Consider the following 20,055-nt stretch of genomic DNA (forward strand, 5'->3'; position numbering starts at 1 on the left):
TAAAAACAATTGGTAGGATGTTCTGAACCTCGAGGATGCCTAAACCGATTCCACCAGCATAGGAAATTCCTGTGCTTTACCTTTCTGAAATGACATTACTAATGCCACATGTTCTTTTTCTTTGGTGTCTCATCAGCACCCAGACAGTTCACAAAATGCCTAGCAGTAGCTGTGCTTCTTCACAGGAAATTTGTATTTTTTTCGCTGTCTAGATTACATGCTGAGCTCCACGGGCCTCCTCGGGATGCTCTACAGGCTCTGTAAGTTATCAGTAGCGCACTCCAAAGTCTCAGCTTTCTAATAAATGGCCACATTTCCCCCAGCAGAAGCTATAATCTTAAGTGCCGTTCTGGAACTACAGCAAGGCAGAGCATATCTCCCAAAGACTGCACACAATCTTGAAATTATCTCAGCAGCTGTTTTGCTTGGTCAGTTTTTGCATGCAACATCCTTGAGATGTTGGGACACATGATAGTCACAGCCCATGTCCTACCCTACATGAGATACTACTAATACTAATCATTTCTATAGCGCTACTAGACGTACGCAGTGCTGTACACTTGAACATGAAGAGACAGTCCCTGCTCGACAGAGCTTACAATCTAATTAGGACAGACAAACAAGAGATAAAGGAATATTAAAGTGAGGATGATAAGAGTTCTGAACAAGTGAATAAGGGTTAGGAGTTAAAAGATGCCACATAAAACATCTTCAGTGGCATCAGCTACAGTAAAGCTAACTTCTCGTGCCCAGGCTGCATCAGAGAACACCAGCTCTGAACGAAGACAGCATCCATTGCTAGTATCTGGGCAGTCTCTACAATGGCATCTCAAATTCCAGTAGGATCAGCCAACAACTCTACCCTCACAAGTGGTCCCTCAGCCACTCAGTTATGAAAATTCTCTTGATCCGCTGCAAATCTCTCAAAATAGACTTGTTTATGACACAATAGGAAATATCAGAAGTTTTGCTCAGGTGACCTGTACAACTCAAGTGGCACATAGCACCTTCTCCATAAAGTGGAGTTACCCCTTCATGCTTTTGTCTCTACTTCTGTCCAGGAGACAGAGCTTATGCCATCTTCATAGCACCATATTGGCCACAACAGCTGTGTTTCTCTAGTAATGGATTAACTAGTATTCCTAAAAAATCAGTCCTTGCTGCTTGCCCAGTAAGGGGTCCAGCTACAATAACTCAGCTTCATGTCTTTAATGCTTAGCATGTGAATATTGAGAGGCAGATTGGCTTCCACTATCACAGACATTCAGCGTTCTCATCTTGGCCTGTACAAAAATCTCAGAGCAGTTGAAATGGACTCACTTTGCCCACTGGTGTAAGACCAACCACTCTGATCTGATATTGCCCAATTCCACACATACCTCTCGGGCTCCAGCGTTAAGAGAGCTGCACAGGAACGGGGTTAGCAGGGATCGCCTCCAAGTCCTGCTGGGATCCTGTTGGTTATGTGGGGTTCCCTTGGAAGTGTAGTGCCAGGCCAGCCTATCTATCCTTTCCTTGTGCCATGGCAATTATAATAGCACTAAAAAAAAATAATGGCTATGGTTTATAGCATTGAAATCCCCATAAGCACTGAGGGGAAGTTATCAACATGGGCTACTGTTGAGTTATTTTACCACAAGTTGGGTTATTTTTACCACAGGGGACGGGCAGGGATGGAGAAGGTTACTTGTGGGGAAGGCGGGGATGGAGGCAGGGAATGGGTTAAATACGGGTGTGGACGGGTGAAATTTCTTTCCTCATGCAACTCCCTATTCTGTACATCAGTATCCGCCATTGCTGCCTACCTTAAGCCAGTTGACAAAGAGCTGTATCCATTCATCCACTAGTCTCACAGTTCATGCTGGGTCTCAATATAAAGCTGCCCACATGGAGCTTAATCTCTATCTTGGGATTTTTAATATTCTTGTCATCCAGTTCTTTAGGGACTCCTTTCAAGCCACTGGGCCAAGCATTGGTCAGACGCTTATCATGGAAAATGACGTTCTTGGTAGCCATCACTTAGCGAATTCCAGGCCCTTATTCACTATCCTCCTATACACGCAGCTTTTCCTAAATCAGATATTCTCAGAGGACAAGCAGGCCAGTTGTATTCTTAGAGCTGGGTGATGACATCTGATAGAGCCTGGTGCGGATGCTGACTAGTGAGATTTTTGTATATAAAAATAATGGCCAGACAAGGCAATACAAAAATAATATTGTGCTCTACAAAAATACTGATTACCAATTGTATGTATATATATATACATATATATATACATATATATATATATATATATATATATATATATATATATATATATATCAAACATATATGTGACCGTACTCACTTGCAAATGCGCAGTAGACTTCCCCCTCTGTCCCGCCCCCGCGTCAATACGTGATGACGGGGGGGGGGGGGGCGGGACAGAGAGGGAAACTGCGCGAAGGGGAGGGAACCGCCGAGGTCGCCACTGCTCTCCCCCCCCCCCCCCCAGGTCGCCGCCACTGGAAACCCCCTCCCCCCGAGTCGCCGCCGCCGCCACCCCTCCACCCGGCCCATCTCTTCGCTATTCAACTTGCATCTCTGGAGCAGGCCGATCAGCTGAGCTGCTGTTGGCCTTCCTTCCCTGCCTGTGTCCCGCCCTCGCCGACGTTATGTCACACGAGGGCGGGACACAGGCAGAGAAGGAAGGCCGACGGGAGCTCAGCTGATCTGCCTGCTCCGGAGATGTAAGTTGAATAGCGAAGAGACGGGCCCGGGTGGAGGTGTGGCGGCGGCGGCGGCGACTCGGGGGGGGGGGCCCAACGGCGACCTCGGGGGGAGGGGGCAGTGGCAACCCAATAGCCCATTTTAACGGGCTCAACAGCTAGTATATCCTGAGAAAAGATTACCAACTTAGCATCAAAGTTAGGCTACTGACCACCAGTCCTGTGACAACCAATCGGTCACAGGCAAAACCAAGCTAACTACACCCTGAAGCATAAAAGGAAAATTCCTGCCTCACATCCTTGCGGTCCAAGGTCCCAGACTTCAGGTGATGCAAAGAACTGGCTCCTCTTCTAGGCTCCAGCAGATTACCTGCAAGCCCCTGTAGATCAGGAATGTAATCCAAGGTCTGTGCTCTGTTTAGCTGGTTATGCAGTCTTTGGGGAAGCCACAGAGCTGCGGCTGAACTTGACCTTGTGCAGGGCTCTGCACAGAGATACAATTCACAGTTGTTTAGGCAAATAAACTCTTCCGAGAGAGAGCTGTACACCATACAATCTTTTTCTCTTCTGATTCTCTTTCTCTCATGCCCAGCATTGGCATTCCTCTGGGTCCAGGTGACACACGTTGATCAATCACCAACTGTGTATCTCTGTCCAGCAAATTGCCCACAGTCATGACAATGAGGGGCCTTGTGAGCTTCGATGAGCAGTTCTGAGCCACGCTCAGGGAGGAGCTGGCGCAGATGCTGCAGTTGTAATCTTCTCAGGCATCAAGGCCGGATCAGCCCCAGATTCTTCCTGAGGTTCAATCCATGCCTATGGATAAATCCTCGACACCGGAGCCTCAAAGGGTGTTGATGTCGACACATGCAGTAGAGCTTTCGATGTTGGGGGAAGATGCTTCCCCAGAGTCTGGGAGTAGGGCTGTACCTTGGAGCTCATTGAGCCATGGACATAGTTCCACTCAGCTGAGGCAGGCACAGACTCAATCCAATCAGAGTACGGTGAGGAGTCTGAATGGGACTGTTCAAGGGACTCAGAAGAAGACCCTCATTACTTTTTGGAAGAGAGTCTTATGGGGTATCTTCTGATCCCTCCCCATCTCAAGAGAGACATACATCTCCACCTTTGAGTCTCAGTGGTTTTGTCAGGGAGGTGGCTTCTGCCATCTTATTTAATTAGAGATGGAGGAGGAGTCCATGGCAGAGATGTTATTTATTCTGCACTACGAGTCACCTGAGGAAGGGGTCATGGTACCATTGCTTTTAGGAAGAACTGGGAATCTGTCCTCTCAGTGCAGGTCACACTTAAGAGTATCCAGAAGGCTCACTAGTAGAGGAAATCTCTGCCCTTCTACAGGTGAATGTGGTCGAACCCGTGCCACCAGGGGAAGAAGGGAAGTGATTCTATTCCAGGTACTTCCTTGTGCCCAAAAAGACAGGGGGATTTGGGCCCATCCTACACCTAAGGGCCCTGAACAAATTCCTGGTCAAAGAAAAGTTCAGAATGATTTTCCTGGGCACACTTTTTCCCATGACTCAGGAAAAAGGTTAGCTATGCTGTCTGGACTTAAAGGATGCCTATACCCACGTTTCAATATTTCCCAGTCACAGGAAGTGTCTCAGATTCCAGATAGGGAAACAACACTACCAGTATTGCATTGTTCCTTTTGGCCTCAAGTCAGCTCCTAGGGTATTCACCAAATGTTTAACGGTAGTTGCAGTGTATTTACGCAGACAGGGAGTGTATGCGTTTCCCTGTAAGTGAAGGAGATTTGCTGTCTGGTGTGAGGGCAAGATCTTAGATCCTCTCACTTGCCCAACAAAAATTGCTTGAATACCTCCTGCACCCTTCTGAGTCTGACTTGAAAACCAACTCTGTAAGGGTTCATCTCAGTGCAATTAGTGCTTATCTAGGTACATCCTCTAGTTGTTTGCTTCATGACAGGTTTGCTATTGACAAAGCCCCTATCAAATCTCCAACTGTGTCATGGGATCTCAATGTTGTCCTCACCCAGCTGATGAAAGCTCCTTTTGAGCCACTTGATTTCTGTCATCTGAAGTATTTGACTTGGGAAGTTGTGTTTTTGGTGGCGGTCACTTCAGCTCGCAGTCAGTGAGCTTCAGGCCCTAGTAGCTGATCCACCTTATATACTAAGTTTCACCACAGTAGAGTAATTCTCTGCACGCACCCAAAGTATCTTCCTAAGCCAGTGTCTGCGTTCCATCTTAATCAGTCAGTTCTGCCACCATTTTTCCCAAAACCACATTCCCATCCTGGCGAGTGTACTACATACCTTGGACTGCAAGCGAGCATTAGCCTTCTTTCTGGAGTGGACTAAAGCCCGTAGACAGTCCATCCAGCTTTTTCTTTTGACCCAAATCAGATGGGGTAGCCATCAGCAAACGCACAATTTCTTATTGGCTAGCAGATTTACATCTCCATTACTTATGCCCAGGTTGGACTGACTCTAGAGGTCATGTCAAGGCTCATAATGTCAGAGCCATGGTTATGTCGGTAGCCTACTTGAGGTCAGCCTCTATAGAGGAGATTTGCAAAGCTGCAATGTGGTCATCTATCCACACATTCACATCTCATTACTGACGTGACATCCGATTTGGCCAGGCAGTCCTGAAGAATGTGTTTGTCTAGAATCCAGCTCCACCCTACTAGGCCAAGTTTTCTTTGGTTCCAGGCTGCCTGCACCTTCCAACTAATGTGTAAATAGTTTCAGGTTAATTGACTTTCAAGCCTCAGCGTTTCAAATCCCTGTTTTAGGTAAGCCTGATAGCTAGGGGCTCGCAGCTGTGAGAATACAACTGTCCTGCTTGTCCTTGGAGAAAGCAAAGTTACTCGCGTGTACCGGAAGATTAGAGGGTGGCCAATGTAACGGTGATTTTTAAAAAGGGTTCCAGAGGTGATCCGGGAAATTATAGACTGGTGAGTCTGACGTCAGTGCTGGGCAAAATGGTAGAGACTATTATAAAGAAAAAAATTACAGAGCAAAAGCATGGATTAATGAGACAAAGCCAACATGGATTTAGTCAAGGGAAATCTTGCCTCACCAATCTACTATATTTATTTGAAGGGGTGAATAAGTATGTGGATAAAGGTGAGCTGGTTGATATTGTGTGTCTGGCTTTTCAAAAGGCATTTGAGAAAGACTCCTGAGGAAATTAGAAAGTCATGGGATAGGAGGTAATGTCCTATTGTGGATTAAAAACTGGTTAAAAGATAGAAAACAGAGTAGGGTTAAACGGTCAGTATTCTCAATGGAGAAGATTAGATAGTGGGATTCCACAGGGGTCTGTTCTGGGACTTTTTTTTTTTTTTTTTAATTCTTTTTATTAACTTTTTCTTTACATAACACCCATATAGCTGAACATATTTATCGCAAAACTTTCTCATATATATATCAACACCCTCCCTCCCCCCCCCCCCTTCTGTTCTGGGACTGCTTTTTAACATACTTATAAATGATCTAGAGATGGGAATAACTAGTGAGGTAATTAAATTTGCTGATGACACAAAAGTTATTCAAAGTTGTTAAATTGCAAGAGGATTGTGAAAAATTTGCAAGAGGACCTTACGAGACTGGGCATCCAAATGGCAGATGACTTTTAATGGGAGCAAGTGCAAAGTGATGTATATGGGAAAGAGGAAACAAACCATACAACTGCGCTTTCTCAAAAGCAGGGTCATAAATTTACACAGTTGCCTTCATTCTTCCTAAGAGGATTTCCACCTTTCATGCAAACAAATCAGGATCTCTTTCTTCTTTTGGAAAGATTCTTGGATTATTAGAAGGAGCTCCACTTCCTGGATGTCCACAATTCTTTTATGATATTTGAAGGTCACCGCTGATACCACATCCTCTGGCAGCAAGTTCCAGAGCTTAACTATTCATTGAGTGAAAAATATTTCCTCCTGTTCGTTTTAAAAGTAGTACCATGTAACTTGAGTGTCCCCTAGTCTCTCTACTTTTTGAAAGCGTAAAAAATTGATTTGCATTTACCTGTTCTACACAACTCAGTATTTTGTAGACCTTTATCATATTCCCTCTCAGCTGTCTCTTTTCAGATTGGAAATCTGAAGACTCCTAACCTATTAAACCTTTCCTCATATGACAGAAGTTCCATCCCCTTAATCATGTTGGTTGCCCTTCTTTGAACCTTTTTCTAATTCTGCTACAGTATATCTTTTAAGATAATGGTGACCAGAATTGCACACAATACTCAAGGTGTGGTCGCACCATGGAGTGATACACAGGTATTATAGTCTCTTATTTTCTATCCCTTCCCTAATAATTCCTAGCATTCTGTTTGCTTTTTGGACCGCTGCCACACACTGGACAGAAGATTTCAGCGTATTGTCCACAATAACACCTAGCTCATTTTTTTTTTGGGGGGGGGGGGGGGGGGGGAACCTAGCATCAAATAGCTATAATTTGGATTATTCTTCCCAGTGTGCTTCACTTTGCAGTTGTCTACATTAAATCTTATTTGTACCTGGGGCAATGGAGGGTTAAGTGACTTGCCCAGAGTCACAAGGAGCTGCCTGAAGTGGGAATCAAACTCTGTTCCCCAGGACCAGAGTCCGCCACTCCTCTACTCCATATAATCTTAACTCTCTATGTAGGGTGATGTAAGCAAACTAGTTTCTGCCTCCACCTGCTGATAAGGGGACAAAACCCCTATAGCTAGACTGGCTTAGTAAGACTCAACGAAAATTAGCAGGTAAGACTACATTTTTTTTTTTTTTTTATTAGAAGGTATTACAAGATTTTTGTATTTTTTCTCTGGCTAGAGGATTTTCTGGGCATCTGTAGATGGGTTTCGGGAGCATGAGAACATGGCTGGTATTTGGGCTGGTGAGAGAGAGGACAAAACTGGCACAGCAAAAGCAAGATGAAATCCTGACATTCTTTCTCTTTTCTCCTAGTTATGACAAAGGGGTCTCCTTTTATCCCTTGGATTCTTCTGGTTCTCCCCTCCAAAAGTAACTGAGCAGCAGCCAACCAGGATCCTGTTGGGCACACAACTTGCACCTTTTTTGTTTTCTTACAATTCCTGGTTACTGAGCAGTGAATGTGAATCCTGGCAGCTGTGAGAACTCAACCCTTCGAGGGGACATTGGTGGGGGCTTGTATGCTCCCTTATTTATGTCACAAGCCACAGAGGCAGCTGAACTTCGAGAAGGCAGCCAAGCAGGGGCTTTTGTTTTCATTTCCTTCTTCCCTGGTGAGGAGGACAAGACCAGATTGCAGGGGTAGTAAAAAATAAATAATAAAAAAAAATAAGCCGTTGGTGATGCCCTCAGCTCCTTGAAAAGTGTGAGTTGGTGCTGACCCCAAAAGGAAATGGAGATTGGCAGGCGAGGGGTCCCTGTCTCAAGTAGAAGTGTTAAAATTAAAGCTTGTTTCATTGTTATCTGACAAAGGAATGAATTGGACACAGTGGATTTTTGATGTTGCGAACCTGGCTATTGCAGGGATGAAAGGCTGCACATAGCCTCTACCCCATTCACCGGACAAGTTGCAGTTTGAGCGCGTCTTCAAGAACCTCCTTTGTCTTCACTATGCTGCATAAGCCACCCTGCATACTCCAGCGCAATGTATTTTGCTGTGTGGGACTGTACAGGTGCAATGCAGCCCCTTTTGTGTACTCAGCTACTGTATGGCTGCTGTGCAGGCATTTTGTTAGGGTCCTGAATGGGCTGCTTTTGTATGTTAAACAGTCTTAATTTCTGCCTCCCTCCATTTATGTGCAGCATGCATTGTAAGTGTGCAGAAAGGTGAGCTATGAAACTATTGTAGGGTGCACCTTTCCTTCAGGATAGGTTGTGGTAGGAAGGGATGGCAAATATGCAACCAGCATTTTCTACCAGCCTTCATTTCTCCTACGTAATTTGGTATCCTAACATGCCCCATGCCCTGCAGTGGGGCAATCATTGCCTCCTCTCTCCTCCACCTGTGACATGCTGCGGAAAGCCCTGCCCACCTGCTACGGTAGAAATGGATGCTTTCCCTTTGTCTCTTGACTGGGTTTTAGTTCTTTGGACTACTCAGGGGTTCTTTTTCTTTTGTTATCCTCATACCCTCATCTGCATTCTCTCCCCTACCTTCTCTTGCTCCAGTTTTAAACTTAGTTCACACAAACCCAGCAACAGACAGGAAGCACAACACAAAATTTGAGAGAGGATTATTCTGTGTTGACTCAGCCAAGTTTTCCTCTCCACTGGTGTATTTACTAGCAGCTTCCAGATACTGCCACTTGTTGTGCCCCTCTTGTCTGGGTGGTATGGAGTGGCTTCAAGAGGAGTGCGTGGTGGTTGTGCTCTCCCTGAGACTTTTAGGGATTTAAGTTTGATACTAAACATGTCCTATAACAAGCCAGGAGGATTTCCTCCCTTTCGGTGAGTAATGAGAGGGGCTGGGAAAAGGAGCTGCTCCCTTCCCTTGGCTTGTAGGGACTACCCCTTTCTCTCTGTGCTGGAGACTGAGGCGTTGAGTTGATTGTAAGACATTTTCTGGTGCTGCTGTGGCTCCTTGTGTAGGAGAATTCAGCTTATTTGTTTCACCTTGTAATTAAATACCTTTCCCAGTGTAATTTTCATTGTTTCAAATACTTTAAAATAAAATTCTAAAAAACTGCCTTTTTTTCTCTTGGATTAAAAAGACAAATTGAGGATTATTTGAGGGAATAGTTTGTCTTGTTTGCAATGAATTTGTATGTTGGCTGTGCCAACTTCTGTTGCAGGGATTCCACTTTTCCTATTTTGTGGAAAGTGGAGAAATTAGGCCTTACCTGCTAATTTGCTTTCCTTTAGTCCCTCCGGACCGGCCCAGACTGTGACTGATGGGTTTTGCATGCCTTCCAGTAGGTGGAGACTAAGAAAAAACTGTGACTCTAGAGAGAGCCAATAAGAGCCCTTGCCAACCAGAGAAAGATCCAGTAACTAAGTACCAAAGCAGAAAGAAGCCAAAGAACCGTCTGTGCACCCGAAAGCCTGAGCAGCCACCGGCACCTTGCCAACACGGTACGTGCCGCAGAAGAAAATAGTGTCCTCATAACCACAGAAATATGGCTTGAACTGAGAGACTAGAAATTTTTTCCAATTCTGTTATTCACTATATATATATATATATATATATATATATATATATATATATATATATATGAACCAGTAGTAAATAATAGTAATAAACAATATTAAGTGAATTTTTATAATATACCACTGCATTCTTCAAAACAGAAGGGGCAAGTTCCCACAAACCATCTAGGCACAGGTAAAAAAAAAAAGTTTTCAAATGCTCCCAAGTTTCAACCTAATATATGTTAAATGTGGGATATGAATGTCATAAATAAATAAATAAATAGAAACTCTGAATGTTAAGCACGTGATTCTCATAACATGATGTCTGTGGCCCATTACCAGGTGAAAAAAAATCTCTGCACGAATATAACACGTGTTAGGCTGGCTAAAGTACTAAAGAGGGCTTTAAACTAAAATTGATGGGTATGGGTATAAAAGGCCAGGAAGCCATAATTAACCCCAAGGAAGGTAGGACATCTACTGCCTCTATAGAAGTGAATAAAAAGAGTAAAATCTGGAGAGCCTTGTATACCAATGCCCGTAGTATGGGAAACAAACTGCCAGATCTTGAGGCTACAATGATGGAAGCGGACTTGGATTTAGTGGCGGTCACGGAGACGTGGTTCACAGAGAACCATGACTGGGATGTTGCTATACCTGGCTATAATCTATTCAGGAAGGACAGAGTAGGAAAAAAGAGTGGAGGTGTGGCATTATATGCTAAGAATGATATCCAAGTGATAGAACTGCAGGACATGCGGGGTATGGAAGAAGCGCTGTGGGTTAAATTGGAAAGAGGGAAAGGAAAATGTATCTATATCGGAGTGATATACAGACCTCCCTCACAGTCGGAGGAAATGGACAGGGACTTAATTGAAGACATCTACAAGATAGCTAGGAAATGAAGTACTACTGATAGGTGACTTCGATATGCCAGATGTTGCTTGGGGTGTCCCGGCTGCGGGATCGTCTAGAAGCAAAGAGATCTTAGATTCCCTACAGGAAGAATTGTTCCAGCAGTGGGTAATGGAACCAACGCGGGATGGAGCTGCTCTGGACCTGGTGCTTATGAATGGAGAGTACGTTTCTGATGTCAAGGTGGCGGACCATTTGGCATCTAGTGATCATCGTATGGTATAGTTCAATATTAAAACAGAAGAGAGGGCTCATTCGAGATTGAAGGTCCTGGATTTCAAAGGAACTAACTTTGCTGAGATGGGGTAATTTCTCAAGGAACAGTTAGCGGGATGGGAACAGCTGAAGGATGTAGAACAGCTATATTAAAGGCAACTAACCTTTATGTTAGAAAATTACATAAAAGTATGAGGAAAAGAAGGCCTCTCTGGTACTCGAATGTAGTAGCTGAAAAGATAAGGGAAAGGAGGCTAGCCTTTGCACGTTATAAGACAACTCAGAAAGATTAAGACAGGAGAGAATACCTAAATAAGCGAGAAGCTGGAAAAGGTATCAGGAAAGCGAAGCGGCAAATGGAGGAAAAGTTAGCTAATACAGTAAAATTGGGGGACAAGACCTTTTTCAGATATGTGACAAGAGGAAGTGCCATAATAGCATTGTGAGGCTCAAAGCTGAGGGAGAGAAATACGTGGAAGATGATAAGGAAAAGTAAGGAGGAGGTTGTGAATTACAGACCTGTCAGTCTGACCTCGGTGGTGAGTAAACTAATGGAAACGCTTCTAAAGAGGAGGATTGTGACATCTCTTGAACTACATGGAATGCAGGACTCGAGGCAGGTCATGTCAGACAAATCTGTCTTCTTTGATAGGGTGACCAAACAGTTGGATGTGGGAGGGGCGCTTGATGTGGTATACTTGGATTTCAGCAAAGCCTTTGACAGGGTTCTGCACAGGCAACTGATAAATAAATTGAGTGCCCTCAGTGTGGGATCTAGAGTAACTGGGTAAAAAACTGGTTGAATGGTAGGAGACAGAGGGTGGTGGTAAATGGAGCTTGCTTTAAAGAAAAGGATGTCGTCAGTGGCGTACCACAGGGATCGGTCCTAAGGCCGGATTTTTTTTTAACGTCTTTGTGAGCGATATTGCAGAAGGGATGTCTGGTAAGGTTTGTCTCTTTGTGGATGATACTAAACTCTGCAACAGGGTGGACACCCTGGAGGGTGTGAATGACATGAGGAAGGACCTAGCAAAGCTAGAGGAATGGAGCGATATTTGGTAACTAAGGTTTAATCCCAGAAAATGCAGGGTCATACACTTGGGTCGCAAAAATCTGAGGGAACGGTACAGTATAGGGGGTGTAGTGCTTCAGTGTGCGAAGGAAGAGCGGGACTTGGGGGGTGATTGTGTCTGACAACCTTAAAGCTTTCAAGGAGTGGCCTAGTGGTTAGGGTGGTGGACTTTGGTCCTAGGAAACTGAAGAACTGAGTTCAATTCCCACTTCAGGCAGCTCCTTGTGACTCTGGGCAAGTCACTTAACCCTCCATTACCCCATGTAAGCCGCATTGAGCCTGCCATGAGTGGGAAAGCACGGGGTACAAATGTAATAAAAAAAAAAACAGGTAGAAAAAGCTACGGCCAAAGCCAGAAGGATGCTTGGGTGCATAAAGAGAGGCATGACCAGCAGGAAAAAGGAAGTGATAGTACCGTTGTATATGTCGCTGGTGAGGCCTCATTTGGAGTACTGCGTGCAGTTCTGTAGACCGCACCTACGGAAAGATATGAACTGGATGGAGTCTGTCCAGAGGGCGGCTATAAAATTAGTAAGCGGTCTTGAATGCAAATATTACAGGGGCAGGCTTAGGTACCTCAACATGTATACGCTGGAAGAGAGGAGGGAGAGAGGAGACATGATAGGAATGTTTAAATATCTCAAGGGCATTTATGTACAGGAAGATAGCCTTTTTCAAATGAAGGAGAGCTCTGGAATGTGGGGGCATATGACAAAGTTAAGAGGGAATAGGCTTAGGACTAACCTAAGGAAGTAGTATTTCACAGAAAGGGTGGGGGAGGTGTGGAATGGCCTCCCGGTGGAGGAGTTGAGGACTGTTCCAGAATTTAAAAAGGCATGGGATAAGCATGTGGGATTGCTTAGGAAGAGGAAGAATTTGGAAATACAGAGGCTGGGCAGACTGGATGGGTCCTACTCATATTGTTGCAGGAATGGATGCATGAATTACCCCTATTGTTAGCAGAATCTGTAGTACTTCAGGAGTCAAAACAGCACACACCAGAATGAGGGAGAAATCTTTATTTGCCAGCAAACATAGTAGGACATCAGCATTAAGTCTCCTCTTCTCTCAGCTCTCTGGATGTTATGGCTTCTGTCTCAGCTCCTTCTCTTCTTCTGCTGTCTGTCTTCCTTCAGCTCTCCTTCTTCTGTCTGTTCCTTCTGACGTAAGCTGCTTCTACTCCCACTTATATACCGTTCTATCTCCCTCCTAGCCCCCCTTACTCTCCAGATGGTAAAGAATAAATTAATTACCTTGTCTGAACCAATCATCTCCATACATATGTTCAAAATATCAGTTACATAGGTTTGAGATGTCCTAGACTGACCTATGACCTGGGGCCTCTCACACCAGACATTGTGGCTCCCATCTCTTACATTTTCATTATGATTAATTTCTCAGCTATAGCTTAAACTAAGTTCATTTAGGGGCTAAGGGACATTCTCATATTCCTAGTCAACTTCATACTAACTGCTAACTGAACTCTGGCATTCATTAAGGGGTCAAGGGCCAGTCTTACTTAATGGCATACAGCTATAGTTTGTTATTACTTTCAGGACCATTCCTACATTTACCTATAATTAATCAAGACTTTTCTTGACCCTTTTCACCTATCAGCTCCATACATTAAACCAGCCAGGACTGCAGAAAACTCAAACCATATGCTGACCTTTTCACTGCAGTCTTACTTAGAAAGTCAGAGAGTTGAACAGACATTCCACACAGAATACAGCATATTCTAAAGTAAGCATCCTTATAAGACATATTCTACATACTTATAATGGTCTCTATATCTATATCTAAGCTATCTCCTTCTAAGCATTTTACTAATCCCTTTTAAAACTACAATATGTCTGGCTCATGCCTTGTTCATTCATAATAGTATACAGATGTGCCAGCATTTAGCAATCCATCACTCACAAAGGGTGAAAGAAAGTTTCTGTCTCTGACCTTTCTAACCTTTAGCCTGGCAAACGTAAAATTTCTAAATAATCTAAACCAGATGACATTCCTCCATCACTTGCAGAACTGAACCAAACTTTTAAACCCCAGATTTTTAAACAGAATTAACACTTAATATAATTTCTTATATATGTATAATTATGCCCATGCCGCCTCATTCCCCCCTTTGAGACTAAAATCATCTTATGCAGAGATAGTCTCACAACTCAAACTCTAAAGATTATAGTGATCCTAACTAGGAATAGACTTGTGAATCACCATTACCCTACTTGTTAAGGTCCGACGGCATACTGCCGAAGCACATGAGGCCAGGAAACAAAACAACAACCCTGCTAAAACTAAGACTATTAGGGAAATAAACAAAGGACGTATCCAGGAGGTCAATGACCACCACCAGGAGGTAAGGTCTAATCCTCCTCGGTAATCCTCCACATTAAGGCTGGCCAACTGTAGGACTTTATCCATAGCATGCCTAACTACATGCGTCCTATTTATGACAATAGTACAGCACTCTGAAGAATTTAGCACTGCAGAGGCCACCCTGGGCTGCAAAGAGGTAGTCAAGACCCATACGGTTATACCGAGAAACTATACTTAATTCATTAATTTGATCCTGCAATGCATTGACTACCACGTTCAGCTCATGAACTAAAACATGGAGTAGGGACTGAAGTCTCCGGGTAGCCATGCCTAGTTCAGTAATACCCGCTACCGGGCCCCCAATTGGAATCCAGGCCGTGGCAGAAAGGGCTACAAGTCTCTTTTTAGTCAGAGGATAAGTAGAGTTAATATACTGGAGGGCTAATTCAATCGCCTCATCCTCTGTGGCAACGGAGGAAGGTAAGGACAAGGCCTCTCGCTTAGAGCGGTGCGGGGATGGTGGCTTGAGGAGAGGAATAACTTTAGGAAAATAATTCAAGGTTACCAATACACAAAAATCATATGTGGGGGGAAGAATCATGTGGAGGACATTATCACAAAGCCAGTAATGACCAAGGAGAGGGCGAGGAAAGTTCCCAATAAATGTTGGCACAGGATGGACATTAGGATGCCCATAATGCAAACCCCTATCCCAGGGGGAACGAAGAAGAAATGGAGACTTTGTACACCATAGGTGCCAATCCCCAATTGTGACAAGCTGCTCATATGTTGTAAACCTTTCATACCCCGGGGACTTATGAAAGTAGAAAATAGGCCGGGACACTATAGTCTTCTCAGTAGTACGGTTAGGAGCCAGATAATCACCTTGGTCATAATCTGCAGGTATGGTAGTAGGGCACATAGGAGTACCTGGAGAAACTACCCACACAGATTCCCCTTTTTCTGGGAGAACATTAGTATAGTTACAGGGAATGGGAAGAACAGTTGAGATGTTTCTTGTTAAACAAAACACTCCAGAAGCTGGATAGGGAGACGTAAAGACTGGCCTTAGAGAAGATTCAGAGGGGGAAGTAGCATTATAAAAGGACCACCAAGTATAATCCTGGCTCCAAGGGCCTGAACTCGAAAAGTAGGGAGGTATAAGAGCTGGGAGCTGCACAGGGACAGGTACAGCTGGGACATCTGTAGTATAAGGAGAAAATTGGGAACACACAATACAAGGGGAAGTAATCTTTGCCTGGCTAATTAGTTCCTGGACAGAGTGTAACCAAAGGTTAGAGCGAGTTGGGGTATTAGGAAAGAGGAGGCAAGGAGTAGAAAACAACAAAAGCATCCACACTACTAACATTTTCTTTCTTCCTGACAAATACAGCAAACTAATTAAGCACTAATATTTCAACAGTCTGTGCTAATCACAGATTACTCTGATATAATGTTCTCAGTCTTTGAGTTCTTATACCAGTTGGGATAGACCCTCAACTGACAAGGATCAAGCTCTCAAATTCCAAGAAAGCCAGAATCAGGGCAAGAAAGAGTCTCAGTGTGAAGCCGAAGTTCAGCAGCTCCTGCAGTATGCAGTTGACCCTTCTTTTCAGCTAGTAGATTCTTTGGTTCGGGTCAAGCGCAACTTCAATGGCTCCGCTGGATCACTTTCTGCTCTCCACTGTCTAGGCTCCGTCTGATCCGTGCTGGGCTCAGTCTGGTCAGCAGACTTAATTCGAGACCAATGGACCCATGGAGTTATCCCTGCGACCTTCACAGCTGTAGGGGTAGAAAGCAAAACAGTAAAAGGTCCTTTCCATCGGGGCCCCAAAGGCTGGAGCCTCCAGTCTTTCACCCAAACTCTATCCCCTGGCAGGAAGGAATGTACCTGAGCCTGGAAGGGGACAGGGTTTATTTCTCTCACATAAGACTGAAGCTCAGAAATTATCCTGCCCAAGAGGGCTACCTGCTCCTGCACCTGGGCAGACCCTAAAATCCCTATGTCTCCCTTAATTCCCTGCAAAATGGCTGGGGGCTTCCCATACACAATTTCAAAGGGAGAGAGGGCTGTTCCTTTAGTTGGGGTGCATCGGAGGCGGAAGAGGGCTAATGGCAGTGCCTGTGGCCATTTCAGTTGGGTTTCCTGACAAATCTTTGCTAGGCTATTTTTCAAGGTTCTGTTTGCCCGCTCAACCTGCCCTGAACTCTGGGGACGATAGGCACAATGCAATTTCCAGGTAATGCGCGGGACAGGGCCTGAAGTGTGGCTTCAACAAAGGCGGGACCATTATCTGAACCTATGGCAAGGGGCAATCCATACCTGGGGATGACATCCCTAAGGAGGGCTCGAGCTACTTCTGTGGCTTTCTCAGTGACTGTAGGATATGCTTCCACCCACCCAGAAAAGGTACAAACCATGACCAAGAGGTATCGGAGCCTACCGCTCCTGGGCATTTCTGTGAAATCTATAACTAGGGACTCAAAGGGTGTTAGTCCTCTAGACTGAACTCCTGGTGGAATACGGGGTCCCTGACGAGCATTATTCTGGGCACAGAGAGTACATCGGGCAGAGGCAGTGGCAACCAATCCAATCCTTCCAGCACCACTACTCGACTGAGTAGGCGGGCTAGTGCTGTTTTCCCTAAGTGTGATAGGTCATGAGCTTGAGACACTACAGGCCAAGCTAGGTGGCGTGGCACCAGAACTCTGGTATCAGGGAGATGTAACCAGCCATCAGGTCTCCTTACTGCACCTTCCTCTTGAGCCCATTTCTCTTCCATTTGGGTGTACATAGGCGTCCATTCTTGCAGTCGAATTTGGAACAGGGGGGTCACAGTACTTGCTAAGGGTCCTCGAGCAGCTTCCTTGGCCACCCGATCAGCATGGCGATTCCCTCGGGCCACTGGAGTATCTATCCTTTGATGTCCCCTGCAGTGAATGACAGCTACCTTCTTAGGGGCCCAAACAGCCTCTAGCAGCTGAAGTATTTCAGGTCCATACTTAACAGGTTGGCCTGCGGCATTTATGAGTCCCTTTTCCTTATACAAAGCTCCATGAGCATGTAGAGTTGTGAAGGCATACTTGGAATCAGTATAAATGTTGGTTACCAGTCCTGCTGCTAGCTCCAGAGCTCGTATGAGGGCCACAAGTTCTGCTTTCTGGGCTGAAGTTCCTTGGGGCAGGGCTCTTGCTTCTATCACCTTGTCCTCTGTCACCACAGCATAGCCTACCAATCGCTTGGAGTTCTCCACATAACTGCTTCCATCTGTGAAATAAATTACATCTGGGTCCCTCCAAGGAACATCTTTAAGATCTGGTCGACTGGAGTACACTTCATCCTTGGTTTGGATACAGTCATGATCCGGTGGTCCCTCAGATGCTGGCAAAAGAGTGGCAGGATTGAATGTAGCCACTGTTTCCAGGTGTATACGTGGATTCTCACACAAGCTAGCTTGGTACTTAACCATACGGTTATTTGTAAACCAATGATTGCCCTTATACTCCATGAGGGTGAGAACTGCGTGGGGGACTTTAACAACCAGTTCTTGCCCCAAGGTCAGCTTATCAGCTTCCTGGACCAATAAGGCTGTTGCTGCAATGGCCCTCATGCAGGCTGGCCATCCTTTAGCCACTCCATCCAGCTGTTTAGACAGGTATGCAACAGGCCTCTGCCAGGATCCCATCATCTGGGTCAACCCACCCAGAGCAACCCCCTGTCGCTCATGGACATACAATGAGAAAGGTTTCTCCACATCAGGAAGGCCTAACGCAGGGGCTTGGAGTAGGGCTTTCTTTATGGCAATGAAGGATTGTTGAGCAGTAGGTCCCCATTCAAATGGTTCCTTTTCACCCCCCTTTGTGGCCTGGTAAAGGGGTTTTGCCATCAATGCAAAATTTGGAATCCAAATTCTGCAGAATCCGGCTGCTCCCAGAAATTCCCTAACTTCCCTTCTGGACTTGGGTTGGGGAATTGCAGCAACTGCTTGCTTCCTACTGACATCCAGTCTCCGACTTCCCTGGGAAATGCAAAAGCCCAGATACTTTACTTCTGACTGACAAAGTTGGGCCTTTGAGCGTGAGACCTTATAGCCTGCATCCAAGAGTAGCTCCAGCAATTCTCTGGTAGCCTCAAAACACTCTTCCTGGGTCACTGCTGCAATCAGGAGGTCATCTACATACTGGAGTAAAACTCGCCTGGAAGGCTCAGATTTAAAAGTCTTAAGGTCTTGCCCTAGGGCAGTCCCAAAAATGGTGGGGGAATTCTTGAACCCCTGTGGCAGGCGGGTCCATGTATACTGAAGCTTCCTTCCTGTTACTGGGTTTTCCCATTGAAAGGCGAAAAGCAGTTGACTGGCGGGGGCCACCCGAATACAAAAGAAGGCATCTTTTAAGTCTAGTGTCGTGAAATGGGTAGCTCCAGAAGGTATCAATCCTAGCAGGACATATGGATTAGGCACTACAGGGTGTAATGAAACAGTGGATTTGTTGACCACTCGTAAGACTTGGACTGGCCGGTAGTCCTCAGTCCCTGGCTTCTGAACTGGCAACAGTGACGTATTCCATGGAGACTGGCAAGGACGAATAATTCCATGGGATAACAAACGATTCAGATGTGCTTGAATCCCTTCCAGAGCCTTTCGGGGAATTGGGTATTGGCGAAGATGGATTGGCCGGGCACTTGGAAGTAAGTCTACATGGACAGGAGGAATATTTCGGGCCAACCCTGGGGGATTATCTTCTGCCCATACCCCACTGACCTGAAAGCTGTCTGCCAGGGGTAGGTCAACTTGGCCATGCGACTGATGCAGCCGCCATTCTTCTTCAAGAGGGCAGCAGAAACTCAGTATACCCTTAGGGCTGGATATCGGGGGCCGAAAGGAGACTGAAGTCTGGCCATCAGAGTCAAAGGAAATTTGGGCCCTAAGCTTGGACAGCAGGTCTCGACCTAACAAAGGGATTGGACAGTCTGGCATATACAGGAATTCATGAGTGACTGTGTGTGAGCCTAATTGGCATCTACGGGTCGTCAGGAAGGGCCTCCGGTTCTGCACCCCCGTGGCTCCCACCACTCGAACAGTTTTTCCAGACACAGGCGCTAATCGCTCCGTCACAACAGAATGTTCAGCTCCTGTATCAATCATGAATGGAATTGAGCGGCTCCCTATAGTTAACTTGACCATAGGTTCCTGGGAGCCCAGTTTGTAGGAACCCGGTCTGTCCTATTCATCCCATTCTGCCATCTCGGCTATCCCGATGATGTCAGATTCAGGAGGCTCATACCTCCCCTCTCGAACTCGGCCTCGGCTTCCTCGATCTCCTGGTCCCCTTCTCAGTCCCTGGCGCCTCTGGGGGCATTCATCTTTCCAGTGCCCTCTTTCCTTGCAGTAGGCACACTGGTCCCTCTCCAATCTTGGTCTGGGATTCTCCCCCCGTGGCCGGGATTGATTGAAGGAATCTCGGGGCCTGGCTGGTGGTCCAGGGTCCCACTTTGGCTTTCCATTAGCTAGAGGTCGACCTCAGTTAAGGGTGGAATTAGTAATGGCTGCCGCTAAAAGGTCGGCCTTCTTCTGCATCTTCCGGTCGGCCTCTCGGCGCACCTCCTGATCCCTATTAATGAAAACCTTGGTTGCGATCTCAATTAGCTGGGTGGTATTCATCCCTGCGAATCCCTCCTGACGCTGCAACTTCTTCCGGATATCTGGCATACTCTGGGCCACCAATGC

The 20,055-nt window shown here is 45.6% G+C and overlaps 1 protein-coding gene across 5 annotated transcripts in view; it reads left to right on the forward strand.

The window, feature by feature from the left end:
• KDM5C (lysine demethylase 5C) overlaps positions 1-9,361 on the forward strand; it is a 187,140-nt gene extending 177,779 nt beyond the window's left edge. For all 5 annotated transcript variants that reach the window (XM_030194032.1, XM_030194031.1, XM_030194034.1 and 2 more), the window contains one exon: positions 7,651-9,361. In XM_030194032.1, coding sequence (XP_030049892.1) covers positions 7,651-7,656 — 6 coding nt within the window. In that variant the 3' untranslated portion in view covers positions 7,657-9,361. The remainder of the gene's footprint in view (positions 1-7,650) is intronic.
• Positions 9,362-20,055: the final 10,694 nt, after the last annotated feature.

Source organism: Microcaecilia unicolor, chromosome 2 (assembly GCF_901765095.1).
Source record: "Microcaecilia unicolor chromosome 2, aMicUni1.1, whole genome shotgun sequence".
Classification (NCBI taxonomy): Eukaryota; Metazoa; Chordata; class Amphibia; order Gymnophiona; family Siphonopidae; genus Microcaecilia; species Microcaecilia unicolor.